The sequence below is a fragment of the Salvelinus fontinalis genome, chromosome 17 (genome assembly GCF_029448725.1).
Source record: "Salvelinus fontinalis isolate EN_2023a chromosome 17, ASM2944872v1, whole genome shotgun sequence".
Classification (NCBI taxonomy): Eukaryota; Metazoa; Chordata; class Actinopteri; order Salmoniformes; family Salmonidae; genus Salvelinus; species Salvelinus fontinalis.
This window is the reverse complement of record NC_074681.1, coordinates 47,462,227-47,476,403: the sequence shown is the minus strand read 5'-3', so window position 1 is coordinate 47,476,403 and position 14,177 is coordinate 47,462,227. Positions and strand designations below refer to the sequence as shown.

Below are 14,177 nucleotides of genomic sequence, written 5' to 3'. Positions count from 1 at the left end.
AGCTATTGACATTTTAAATTTAGAAAAATTCATGTAAAAACGTGTGAGATGAAAATGGACAAACTAAATGGTGTGCAATATAGAAGGGTAGTCAGTGGACATAATTAACCTTGTTTGGAGTCATTAGGTCACATGTAAAAAAAAGTTTGTACTTTGTTTACGCTATTTCAACTAGGAATACAAAATGCTGCTCACGTTTCCACATATTTCTTAGCTTTGGAAAGCGAATGAATGTCCAAATCGTGACAATAAGACCTGTGCAATGTTGTGCGCAATTTTTCCAACATCATGACACTCATTTGGAGCCTGTGGCTCAAGTGGTTTGAAAGCTTTTGAGGTTGAAAGCGTGAATATCCAACTTGAAACTGTCTTTACATCGGTGATTGCTATCCGCTCTCCTATCAATGCATGTGCCAAGCTGCTGCGATGACTTTGAAATAGAGGAGGAAGTGTCTGATGTGGAAGAGAATGTTGGATCATAATGAATGATCATAATGAATCATACTCTGATGAGGACGAAATTGCTGAAGTGGTGATATTAATGTAAAAAAAAAAATGACAATATAGCAGGGTCTTCTACCTTAGAGTCAAGGTAGAATGCAGTTAAGGTTTGTAATGTAGTGATCAATGTCGTTTGTGATTGTACTGATATCATTCTTTTTACATGCTCTTGCATAGTTTTATACAGTTTATAAACATCAGAAATATTTTTTATTTTTTTTACTATAATTATCTGCATTTAGAATGTAAAACTAAAGTAAATATCCATAAAACAATGGTACATGTAGTGTTTTCTTTATAATGTATATTACTGTATTTCTACAGATTGTTGTGAAAAAGAATGCATGTCTAAAAATACAGGAAGTTTAATGTAATTTCGCATTTACTGACATTTCCTATTATTCTACACGACAAAGTTCATCCCTGTAATTTAACAGTATTCTATCATTCATAAATACAGAAAAACAGTTAAGCTATTAACAGTTAAGTTATTTACAGTGTATTTACAGTTAAGTTATTTACATTAGAAGTGCCCATCCAAGATGGCTCAAGGTCATTAGCCACCAATAAAATGACGATTGGACTGATCGTGTCATCATCATACTTTCAAAATCTTAGCTAGCAGTCATGAATCTACTGGTAAATCCTTTTTAATCCTTGTCATATGAGGAGAAATAATGAAGGGAAATTAAAGAAAAAGTGTATCGGTGCTCATCGGCCATTGGACATAAACATTACACAACAAGTTGGAAAAATCGCAAATTCAACAATGAGTGGTTTGAAAGGAATCAGTGGCTAACTGCAAGCATTACAAAGCAGTCGCTGGCATGCTATTCAGTGGAGTTGGTGTGTGGTCCCAATTCTGGGTTTAAGGGTCTCTTTTCCAAGCTTAAAATTATAAACATTCAACATTGGCCATGCTGTCAATCCCTGCATGATTTCTGCCGATTTCAAAACAACTGTTAACTCGGAACTGGTAAATCGGACTTCAGTGAGTTAAAGACAACTGGGAACTCGCGAAAAAACGAGCTCCAACTGGCAAAATATGTTTTCAGCTGTCATCCAACTCGGAAGTGTAAATTGGGAACTCGGGCCTTTTTCTATAGCTACGACCTGAAGATCCCTGACGTCATCATGATTTAACCTTGTTTTCTTCCGAGTTCCCAGTTGTCTTGAAAGCACCATAAATTCAGAGAATGACATACTTTGATGACAAAGTTTGAAGACAAAATTTGCCCACGAAGGATCGTCGCGCCACCTTCCTGTTCAAGTAAGCACAGCACAACAAGGTGAGTCCAAAAAGTTATTGTATGGTGCTGTCACGTTCCTGACCTATTTCTGTTAGTTTGTTATATGTGTTAGTTGGTCAGGACGTGAGGTTGGGTGGGCATTCTATGTTTTCTGTTTCTATGTTGGTTTATGGGTTGCCTGGTATGGCTCTTAATTAGAGGAACGCCAAACACCTGCCTCTAATTAAGAGTCATATTTAGGTAGGTGTTTTCACAGTGTTCGTTGTGGGTGATTGTCTCCTGTGTTTGTGTATGTCGTTGCGCCACACGGGACTGGTTTCGGTTTGTTTGTTCAGTGTCATTTATGTGTAGGCTTTTTTCCCTGTTCGTGCGTTCTCGTGTGTTATGTGAGTCCGTCGTTCAGATCTGTCTACACCGTTTATTTGTTTTGTTGGTGTATAGTCGAGTTCGTGTTTTTTCTTTAATAAATCATGTCGTCACAATCCGCTGCATATTGGTTCAATCCCTGCTCCTCCTCTTCTGATGAAGAGGAGGAGGAAAGCCGTTACAGAATCACCCACCAATCCAGAACCAAGCGGCGTGAGTTCGAGCAGGATTCTACACAGGTATCATGGACTTGGGAGGAAATATTGGACGGGAAAGGTCCATGGGCACAGTCAGGAGAATATCGCCGCGCTCGTGAGGAGATGGAGGCAGCTAAAGCCCAAGAGCGTTGGTAGGAGGAGGCAGCTAGGAGACGTGGCTGGAAGTCCGAGAGGAGACCCCAAAAATTTCTTGGCGGGGGCTAAGAGGTAGTGGGCCAAGGGCAGGTAGGAGACCTGCGCCCACTTCCCAGGCTTACCGTGGAGAGCGGGAGTACGGGCAGGCGCCGTGTTACGCAGTAGAGCGCACGGTGTCTCCTGTACGAGTGCATAGCCCAGTGCGGATTATTCCACCTCCCCGCACTGGTAGGGCTAGATTGGGCATTGAGCCAGGTGTCATGAGGCCGGCTCAACGCGTCTGGTCTCCAGTGCGTCACCTCGGGCCGGCTTACATGGCACCAGCCTTACGCATGGTGTCCCCGGTTCGCCTACATAGCCCGGTGCGGGTTTTTCCACCTCCCCGCACTGGTCGGGCAACGGGGAGCATTCAACCAGGTAAGGTTGGGCAGGCTCGGTGCTCAAGGGAGCCAGTACGCCTTCACGGTCCGGTATTTCCGGCACTACCTCCCCGCCCCAGCCCAGTACCACCAGTGCCTACACCACGCACCAGGCTTCCAGTGCGTTTTCAGAGCCCTGTGCCTCCTCCACGCACTCTCCCTATGGTGCGTGTCTCCAGCCTAGTGCCTCCAGTTCCGGCACCGCGCACTAAGCCACATGTGCGTCTCCTAAGTCCTGTGCACTGTTGTTTCTCCCCATACTCGTCCTGATGTGCGTGCACTCAGCCCGGTGCCACCAGTGCCGGTACCACGCACCAGGAGTATAGCACGCTTTGAGAGTTCAGTGTGCCCTGTCCCTGCTCCCCGCACTAGGCTTGAAGTGCGTGTCCTCAGTCAGGTGCCTCCAGTTACGGCACCACGCACCAAGCCTACAGTGCGTCTCAGCCGGCCAGAGTCTGCCGTCTGCCCAACGGCGCATGAACTGCCTGTCTGCCATGAGCCTGCAAAGCTGCCCGTCTGCCATGAGCCTACAGAGCCTTCCGCCAGACAGGAGCAGCCAGAGCCTTCCGCCAGACAGGTGCAGTCTGAGCCATCCGTCTCCGCAGCGCCATCTGAGCCATCCGTCTCCCCAGCGCCATCTGAGCCATCCGTCTCCCCAGCACAGTCTGAGCCATCCGTCTCCCCAGCACAGTCTGAGCCATCCGTCTCCCCAGCGCCGTCTGAGCCCTCCGTCTCCCCAGCGCCGTCTGAGCCATCCGTCTCCCCAGCGCCGTCTGAGCCATCCGTCTGTCCTGAGCCATTAGAGCCGCCCGTCTGTCCCGAGCCGTCAGAGCCGATAGTCAGTCAGGAGCCGCTAGAGCCAGTTATCAGTCAGGATCTGCCAGAGCCGCCAAGCAGACAGGATCTGCCAGAGCCGCCAAGCAGACAGGATCTGCCAGAGCCGCCAACCAGACAGGATCTGCCAGAGCCGCCAACCAGACAGGATCTGCCAGAGCCGCCAACCAGATCTGCCAGAGCCGCCAGTGAGCCATGAGCGTCCAGAGCCTTCAGCCAGCCATGAGCGTCCAGAGCCGTCAGCGAGCCATGAGCGTCCAGAGCCGTCAGCGAGCCATGAGCGTCGAGAGCCGTCAGCCAGCCATGAGCGTCGAGAGCCGTCAGCCAGCCATGAGCGTCCAGAGCCGTTAGCCAGTCATGAGCTGTCCCTTAGCCCGGAGCGGCTATTTACCCAGAACTGCCCCTCAGTCCAGAGCTGTCTCTCTGTCCGGAGCTGCCTTTCAGTCCGGAGTTGCCCCTCTATCCTGATTTACCTCTCTATCCTAAGCTACCTCTCTGTCTTGAGCTATCCCTCTGTCTTGATCTATCCATCTGTCCCGGTGCTGCCCCGGTTGTTGATGTTACCAAAAGGATTTTGTGGGGTTAAGATGGGGGTGGACATTCATAGGGGGAGATGGAAGCTGGGATTGACTATGGTGGGGTGGGGACCTCGCCCGGAGCCTGAGCCACCACCGTGGTCAGATGCCCACCCAGACCCTCCCCTAGACTTTGTGCTGGTGCGCCCGGAGTTCGCACCTTATGGGGGGGGTTATGTCACGTTCCTGACCTATTTCTGTTAGTTTGTTATATGTGTTAGTTGGTCAGGACGTGAGGTTGGGTGGGCATTCTATGTTTTCTGTTTCTATGTTGGTTTATGGGTTGCCTGGTATGGCTCTTAATTAGAGGCAGGTGTTTGGCGTTCCTCTAATTAAGAGTCATATTTAGGTAGGTGTTTTCACAGTGTTCGTTGTGGGTGATTGTCTCCTGTGTTTGTGTATGTCGTTGCTCCACACGGGACTGGTTTCGGTTTGTTTGTTCAGTGTCATTTATGTGTAGGCTTTTTTCCCTGTTCGTGCGTTCTCGTGTGTTATGTGAGTCCGTCGTTCAGATCTGTCTACACCGTTTATTTGTTTTGTTAGTGTATAGTCGAGTTCGTGTTTTTTCTTTAATAAATCATGTCGTCACAATCCGCTGCATATTGGTTCAATCCCTGCTCCTCCTCTTCTGATGAAGAGGAGGAGGAAAGCCGTTACAGGTGCTGCATAAATGATGTAATATGCCAGGGAGAGCTAATAAAGTAACATTTGAAGTGTATTCTGTGTAGTAAGCTGTTTGTAGCCCATGTTCCTCACCCTAATAATTTTCACCTCTTAATTTCACCTACGGTTCTGACTTGCTGGTAAACATGTAGCCTATAACCTGTTTTAGATAAATGTAATCATTGAATATTGCAAGAGCTTTCATTGTCTGCTTATATGCCCCCTTTATTTATCCTACGGTTCTCACTTGGTGTACAGGGAGAACACTGTAAGAATGGACCATGTTCTGAATTCTGTTGCTGTGCATTTCAAAAGTGCTGAACAAATAGTTATATTGACTACATCCGTCCTAGCTCGATCATTGTCTTAATCGAAAAAACGGATTGCCTCTTATCCGCTTATCGTTCCCTTATGCCATAGTTTGTACATCTCAATTGTCAGTAGACACCATATTTGATTAAGCAAGTCAGCCATATCAGCCATATTACTGCCTTTAAATCCGGCTGAATTAACTGTTTCGCTGCCAGACAAGGCTCCGCTGATAGCCAGGTGTAGCAGTGATAAGGTGTTGGGACTCTGCTGTTGGGACAGCTTTATGTAGGCCCTAACATTTTGTGGGCACCGTTTGTCACCGTTATAGTGCAGTTAATGTATTGTTTAATGTTGTATTGTGTTGTGGCTTTGCTGCTATGCATCCTCCCCAAAAATGGTTGTTTGCCCTACAAGATTTACATTCAAAAATCACCACTGGCTAATAGCCTATTGGAGGAGAGATGCACGCTTGCTCTTGCTTGCTGAATGTAAGGCTACAGCATTAATGGGCGGGGAGTTGGAAAGGAGAAGCCCATATTTTCCCATAGGCCTACTATCTTAACACCAGGCTACATCCTGACAAAATAGGCCTACACCATATGAGTGTCCTGCTAATGTACCTTTCTGGACTTTCTAAACTGTGGAGAATAGAACTAAACTGATCCAATTGGTTGCATAAGCAGGCCCAGGCTGTTGGCCGATGCAGTAATTTCGGCATGAAACAAAACATGTGAGCGGTTATTCAAATTAGCCTGGTCTAAAAACGTAGGCCTAATCAATAGTGGAGCTTTGAGCGCCCAGGGACCACTGAGCGCAGCCTGGAGGAACGCACTACAGATCTGCCATTCCATAATCTGTTAATTTATTTTTCTTGCACTTTGACAGATAAATATTCAGCCTATAGCCCTAATATTTAGCTAATGAATAGCCTAATAGCTAGCTAATATTTAGCTTCTTACTTCGGCTACAAATCACTAACCTCTCTCTTCCAGCTGTTCGCCTTTACAACAGGCTATAGGCTATACAAGTCTCTCCATAATAAGCCATTCCTCTTCTCATGAAATTCCAGGAAAAGCTATAGGCTACAAAAGCTATAGGAAATGTACACTTGGGAAAAAATATATAAACGCATAATCCAACAATTTCAAAGATTTTACTGAGTTACAGTTCATATATCGACAGATCAGTAGGAAAAAGTGATGGGCTACGTTCTGCACGTGCCACGGTCAGGTCAGTGTGAACCGGAGTGACTAGCTAGCCAAACAAGATGTAGCTACAAACAGAACGGAGTTAAATGGTTCCAGTCTGCCGTGAAGTGTTCGGATTAACCAAGAGCATTTACAGTCGGAAGTTTACATGCACCTTAGCCAAATACATTTAAAAACTCTGTTTTTCACAATTCCTGACATTTAATCCTAGTAAGAATTCCCTGTCTTAGGTCAGTTAGGATCACCACTTTATTTTAAGAATGTGAAATGTCAGAATAATAGTAGAGAATTATTTATTTCAGCTTTTGTTTCTTTCATCACATTCCCGGTGGGTCAGAAGTTTACATACACTCAAATAGTATTTGGTAGCATTGCCTTTAAATTGTTTAACTTGGGTCAAACGTTTCTGGTAGCCTTCCACAATAAGTTGGGTGAATTTTGGCCCATTCCTCCTGACAGAGCTGGTGTAACTGAGTCAGGTTTGTAGGCTTCCTTGCTCCCACACGCTTTTTGAGTTCTGCCCACATATTTTCTGTAGGATTGAGGTCAGGGCTTTGACGGCCAATCCAATACCTTGACTTTGTTGTCCTTAAGCCATTTTGCCACAACTTTGGAAGTATGCTTGGGGTCATTGTCCATTTGGAAGACCCATTTGCGACCAAGCTTCATCCTCCTGACTGATGTCTTAAGATATTGCTTCAATATATCCACATCATTTTCCTCCCTCATGACGCCATCTATTTTGTGAAGTGAACCAGTCCCTCCTGCAGCAAAGCACCTCCACAACGTGTTGCTGCCACCCCGTGCTTCACGGTTGGGATGTGATCTTCGACTTGCAAGCGTTCCCCTTTTTCCTCCAAACATAACGATGGTCATTATGGCCAAACATTTCCATTTTTGTTTCATCAGACCAGAGGACATTTCTCCAAGTACAATCTTTGTCCCCATGTGTAGTTCCAAACCGTAGTCTGGCTTTTTTTATGGCGGTTTTGGAGCAGTGGCTTCTTCCTTGCTGAGCGGCCTTTCAGGTTATGTTGATATAGGACTCGTTTTACTGTGGAAATAGATACTTTTGTACCTGTTTCCTCCAGCATCTTCACAAGGTCCTTTGCTCTTGTTCTGAGATTGATTTGCACTTTTCGCACCAAAGTATGTTCATCTCTAGGAGACAGAGCGCGTCTCCTTCCTGAGCGGTATGATGGCTGCGTGGTCCCATGGTGTTTATACTTGCGTACTATTGTTAGTACAGATGAACGTGGTAGCTTCAGGCGTTTTGAAATTGCTCCCAAGGATGAACCAGACTTGGGGAAGTCTACAATTTATTTTCTGCATGTTAACACTAGAAGCGTATTACCTAAAATGTATCAATTGAAGATGTGGATTCACAGCTCCAATCCAGATGTGTTGGTCATTACTGAGATGTGGTTAAGAAAGAGTGTTTTGAACACTGATGTTAACCTTTCTGGTTATGACCTTTTTCGGCAAGACAGATCTTTTAAAGGTGGTGGAGTGGCAATCTTTACCGAGGAACACCTTCAATGCTCAGTTGTCTCCACCAAGTTTGTCCCCAAACAATTTGATTTGCTAGTTTTAAGCATTAAGGCAGCGTACAGACATTAAACAATAACGCCTGGGGAAGGAACCAAAGTGAGTGACAGATATAGGGAAGGTAATAAGGAAGGTGATGAAGTCCATGTGAGTCTGATGAGGTGCTGGTGCGCGTAACGATGGTGACCGGTGTGCGTAACGATGGTGATAGGTGTGCGTAATAATGAGCAGCCTGGTGACCTAGAGCGCCAGAGAGGGAGTATATGTGACACACACGTATACCTCAGGCTGATTGGCTCTCGTTCAGGCAAATGAGAAATAAGTGCACTCAGGCTATCGGGAAGGCCAAAGTAAGTCATTTTAAAAGAGCAGTTCTCTCTCTGTGGGTCTAACCCCTAGAAGTTCTGGAAAATGGTTAAAGACCTGGAGAATTAACCCTCCTCCTCACAGCTGCCCATGTCTCTTAATGTTGATGTTTTTGGTACTTACAAAAAGCACATGGCTGAGCTCTTTAATCACCAATTCATTAAGTCAGGATTCCTATTTGACTCAGCCATGCCTCCTTGCCCGTCCAACATTTCCTCATCTCCCACCCCTTCTAATTGTGACTAGCCCCGACGCTCCTCCCTCTTTTACTCTGCCCCGCTACAAAGTTTCTCCCTGCAGGCAGTCTGAGGTGCTAAATGAGCTCCTTAAACTTGACCCCCAAAAAGCATCTGGGTCAGATGGTTTGAGTCCTTTCTTATTTAAGGTTGCAGACCCTATCATCGCCAAGCCTATCTCTGACCTTTTTTAACTGGTCTCTCCTCTCTGGGGAGGTTCCTATTGCTTGGAAGGCAGACACGGTGCATCCTTTATTTAAAGGAGATCAAGCTGATCTTAGCTGTTATAGGTTCATTTCTATTTTGCCCTGTTTATCAAAAGTGTTGGAAAAATGTGCCAATAATCAACTGATTGGCTTTCTTGCTCTCTATAGTATTCTCTCTGGTATGCAATTTGGTTTACGCTCAGGTTATGGATGTGTCACTGCAACCTTAAAGATCCTAAATTATGTCCCCATTTACCTTGATTCTAAGCAATGTTGTGCTGCTATTTTTATTGACTTGGCCAAAGCTTTTGATACGGTAGACCATTCCATTCTTGTGGGCCGGCTAAGGAGTATTGGTGTCTCTGAGGGGTCTTTGGCCTGGTTTTCTAACTACCTCTCTCAACGAGTGCAGTGTATAATGTCAGAACCCCGTGTGCTACACTCATCTGAGGGGTCGGCTGTGAATGCACTCACACGCTATTAACTTATGCTAATTGCTTAGGTTCTGCTCACTACAGTGTTGTCCGGTTAGAACATAATGTTGATGCCCATTACTCTCTTAATTGTCACCACACACACACAAAGGTGCTTCAATTGAAGGTAGTTCTTTATCTGTGGCAATTTGAACGACTTGAAATGTTATTGTTGTGGTTATTTCGATGCATTCAGACATTCGCGTTGTTGTCGACAATAAAAAGTCCCCTGAAAACCTGCGTCTTCTCTCTTTGGATGACAATAACTCTGACCTGAGTGGGCGGGTGTACAGTCGTGGCCAAAATTTGAGAATGACACAAATATTTATTCTGGCAAGTTTGGCACCGGCGCGCTGCAGTAGAGAAGTAAAGCGGAAGTCGAATCCATCACTTCTGTTATTTGGTTGTGCTCAAAGCAACATTCGAAAATGGGGTGGATTTGAGCTTAAAAATTACATTTACATGTTGGCTATGCCCGGAAATGCCCTTGTCTGGAGCAAAGGATCCCAATTTCAAACTCTCCAAAAAAGTGTTTCAAATTAAAAAAAACTGGCAATAATGAATATTAAATGAAAAAGGATTGTATGTAGTTTCTTGCAATAGTCCTCTCTGACTTTAAATAATCTCTCTCTCAAAACTGTGATTCCTAAAAAATGTGTCCGGGGATTTGGTCAACTCCGTCAGATTTGTCTAAAATCCTAAATTTATCAAGAATGAGCAGGGTCAGCTACACCATAAGGACCCCTTCTCCAGCCACCCTTTTCTCTCTGTTCCTGCACGGCAAGCGGTACCGATTCAACTTCATAAAATTCACAGAAAATTCTTAGGTTATTACTATGTAATTACCATTTCATTTCTAAAGAAATATCAACTATTGTGAGGTGTAGTAAAATAAATGTGCTTGTTTAATATGATTAAAGACACATCTCCATTCAAGACCAGGGTCATGTTCCATTAGGCCACGCAATGGAAAAGGAAGGCCAGGTAGTCCCTATCAATCAGTCAGTTTTCTTTCGTTTGGTGCCTACTGAACAGGACCCAGAGAAAGTTATTTGTCAGGATTACTGGACCCTTCCTGCAGAGATAGAGGATTTGGGACGTTTGGGTGTCCTTGGTCCCAATACGTGGGATGGTTCAGAAGAGTGGTGCTTGCGCACATGGCGCAGCAGCAGCTGGCGGTCCGGTGTAGCGTACGGACAGAGGTGGCAGGGGAAAGACTCGCCTGTGTGGTGGCGTCGTGCGTGGAGATCTAAGCTCTTTTTCTGGATGCTATAGAAAGATTGAAAGAGAAAGAGGGAGATAGTGAGACAGGGAGGGAGAGAGAGCTAACTTACAGTGTGGGAGACTGGCGAGGCACACAGAGGCTGCCATTGAGGAGTAGAGATAGACTTAGCAAACGATTAACATGAACTCTAAACATACATTAGTGGGTGGGTGTGTGTGTACCTGCTGTAGGGACAGTACTGGCAGCAGTAGGGCCTCTCCTGTGTGTGCGTGCGGGAGTGTCGGCGCAGGGAGCTGCTGTCGATGGAGGCGTAGGGACACTGAAGGCATTTGAAGGGCTTCTCACCTACAGGTAGATAGTTGACAGCTCAGATGTCACCAAGACGATAAGGCTTCAATCAGAACCTTTTATCACATATTATTGTCAAACTAAAAACTCTGTACAACATTATTGGTGGGCTCAGAACATTGTTTTTCAGTTTGAAAAGCTGGCTTTTCACTAGTCACTACAGGGGGCCTTTAAGGCAAGTACAACAATCTATGTGACTGTGGCCCTCAAGGACAGGTTGGGAACTCTGCACCCCGTGTATAGTAGAAAGACATTTTTAAACCCAAAGCTGCTGTAGATAACGGTTCTATTGGGCCAGAGTAGGTAGCTACTTAAAGGGCAATTCCACCACTTTTCAACCTCATTTTCATCATCTCCAGCACAATAACAGTTACTATTATGGGGTTCAGTAGCTTGCCAACTATTGACCCCAAAAAATGTTTTGTTCAGAATCAAACTGCAAATTATTACTCTGTTACCCAGTGTACCCCAATTCCTAAAAAAATGGCTGCATTATATTGTAAATATTGGTGTCAGCTTTCCTGCATGTTTCTCGGGGGGCCCTATGTTTATCTGGGAGAAACACTGAATTCCCCTAAACGTTGGGTTTGTTATGTATATATCATGTCAGTGGAATGGAAAATTAACCTATATGGGATGAACATTCCGGTCTTCAACCTGATGGCATATTATGCAACCTCACTACTGTTACCATGGCCACACAGCTCTCAAAGTCATTGCTGGGAGAGAAGGTGTGGGAAAAGTTCTCTCATAAATTTCGGCCACAGCAACATCCCCCCGCCCCTTAGTAAGAACCAACGCACGATGGGCAAATAATTGAGGGTCCAGTTACTCCTCCAACAGTGTTCCTGACACAGGATTTTGCATGTCCAGCTGTTCTGGACTTGTCTCTTTACAATACAAATGTAACACTCCAAAACGTACACATTTCCCACATGTACAAGTCACACACACAGTAATATGTGCCTTACTACACAGGTAGAACATTGAGGTACAACAATGTAATGAATAACACTAGTGTGTGTGTGTCCTTGTGCTGACTACAGTACCAGCTAGGATGATTGAATATGGTCTAAAAGTGTTACCTGTATGAACACGGAGGTGCTGTACCAGTGAGGCCTTGAGCCGGGTGCTGTAGTGGCAATGGGGACACTCAAAGGGCTTGTCCCCCTGGTGGATGCCCATGTGGCGACGCATGGTCAGCTTGGTGGAGAACTTCCTGTCATGGCAGGAAACAGGGCTCATTGAGATGCATTTACAACCTGGTCATACTTGAAATAAACTACACGTTATGAAGTCTTTATAAGCACTACGTCAAGGCTTCAGAAATTGTGTAGACATTAGGCCTTAAAGGTTGTCGTTTGTTTAAAGTGGGCTTGCTCTATGTATCTCTCAAACACACACTGTAGCATTTACTTGATACGTGCTGCAACTATACCACCATAAAGTGGCAATGATTCTATGAAAGTTTTACACACAGAATTAGAACACTAGAATGATCATGAACCTTCTTATAAACCACCTTTTCATCCACAGCTTTTATGTGCATAAAGTCATACCATATATAAAAAGAAATCATGACAGCTGTGATTGAAACAGGAAGTTTCAGTACAATTTTGTAAATGACCGACCAGGTCATTTGTTCGTTTGACATGGTGGAAACTTTTTGTGTTGGTAAAATTAATTATGCAAGAAATGTCAGTAGAAATGCTTTTATGCGCAAATATTGATATAATAAGCATCATATCAAAGTAAACTTGGTGTCACGCGATGACATGTCCTCCCACTACAACTCGTCGGGAAAGCATGCTGTTTACTAGGCTACAGATGTAATAAGTTATGATGAACTGATGTGCTTGATGCTCAAAATATTGAGGGTTTTATTCTGGTGACATGATGATCGATGCTTGGCAAATTAAAATATTATCGTAATAATCTCATAATTTAGACTAGCCTACCTGCACTGTATCCGTTATTGGCTAGAGCAGGCACATTTGCTATTTAACCCAAAGGTTTTTGTGACAACTCAGAGTGAGTGGAGTGGAAAATGTGATGGAAACACATTTTAGATTTTTATTTGGAACATTACTGAAAAAATTACTTTGTGCACTACGCCATCACGCTGTCACGTCCGTCGTTAGAATGAGACCAAGGCGCAGCGTGGTATGCGTACATTCTCTTTTAATGAATGAACACCGAACAAACCAACAAAATGAACAAACGAAACGTGAAGCTATACAAAATAGTGCTGACAGGCAACTACACATAGTCAAGATCCCACAAACACAAATGAGGAAATGGCTACCTAAATATGATCCCCAATCAGAGACAACGATAAACAGCTGCCTCTGATTGGGAACCATATCAGGCCACCATAGAAATACAAAAACACCTAGATGACCCACCCAAGTCACTATCACGCCCCAACCAACACAGAAAAAACAGCTTACTATGGTCAAGGCGTGACACACGCACTGATTTTTATCCGCACAAAGTCCGTTTGGTGGAGACACCACTGGTGAATTATTATTATTTATTTTTTCTTAATGCAGATTTTAGAATATTCGCATTAAAATCTGTCGCCAATTGGATGGAAATCTAGCTACTGATGCGGTAAGGTCAATGAAACTCGATCCAAACAATGGAAAGATTTGACGAATATCCACTTTGTTGCACGTTCAACAAATCTGATTTTAACAATCTGGCATCCTTCTATCCGCCATGGTCTCCGTTCCATTGACCTCTTTACCGCATCTATGATGGTATGAAAGGTCAGCCATTTTGGCAAGGGAGTTGTTCAACCATGGTTTGCCAGTGCTGTGCTAAGAATCTTAAAATTCATAGTTTTACACTATGAATGTTAGTTAGCTAGCTAGCCATCCAGTTTTAGAGGAACAATTCCATAAATGTTTCTAAATAACTGCCAATATGCCAACATTCCATTTGTACAAAACCTGTATAAACAGTATTTTTAATTATGACAACATTTTCGATTGACAATTCTTAGACAATTCCTGATATCACATGTAGGGCCGTATTTTACTATATACCCGTATTGATGCAAGGACCGGTTTGGGTTTTTACTTAACCTTCTATAACGGTATTTGAATGTTTGGTTTGTTAAATGTGATACGCCGTGTGTAACATCCATGTGTAGTTTACTCCGCTACTTGAGTCGTCGTCATCTCTCTCGCACTCACTCAGTCACTCACTCAGTCAGTCACTCAGTCAGTCACTCACTCCACACAGACCTAGTCCCACCCCGTCACAAGGAGCGCTCTACCAGTCCTGGTG

The 14,177-nt window shown here is 44.4% G+C and overlaps 1 protein-coding gene across 4 annotated transcripts in view; it reads right to left on the bottom strand.

Moving 5' to 3' along the window:
• Positions 1 to 850: 850 nt before the first annotated feature.
• The window catches only part of si:dkey-154p10.3 (zinc finger protein 70), a 40,489-nt gene continuing 27,162 nt past the window's right edge, over positions 851 to 14,177 (bottom strand). For all 4 annotated transcript variants that reach the window (XM_055867666.1, XM_055867665.1, XM_055867664.1 and 1 more), the window contains exons 6-8: positions 11,969 to 12,102; positions 10,757 to 10,880; positions 851 to 10,579 (exon numbers count right to left, since the gene is read on the bottom strand). In XM_055867666.1, the coding sequence (XP_055723641.1) occupies positions 10,372 to 10,579; positions 10,757 to 10,880; positions 11,969 to 12,102 (466 nt within the window). In that variant the 3' untranslated portion in view covers positions 851 to 10,371. The remainder of the gene's footprint in view (positions 10,580 to 10,756; positions 10,881 to 11,968; positions 12,103 to 14,177) is intronic.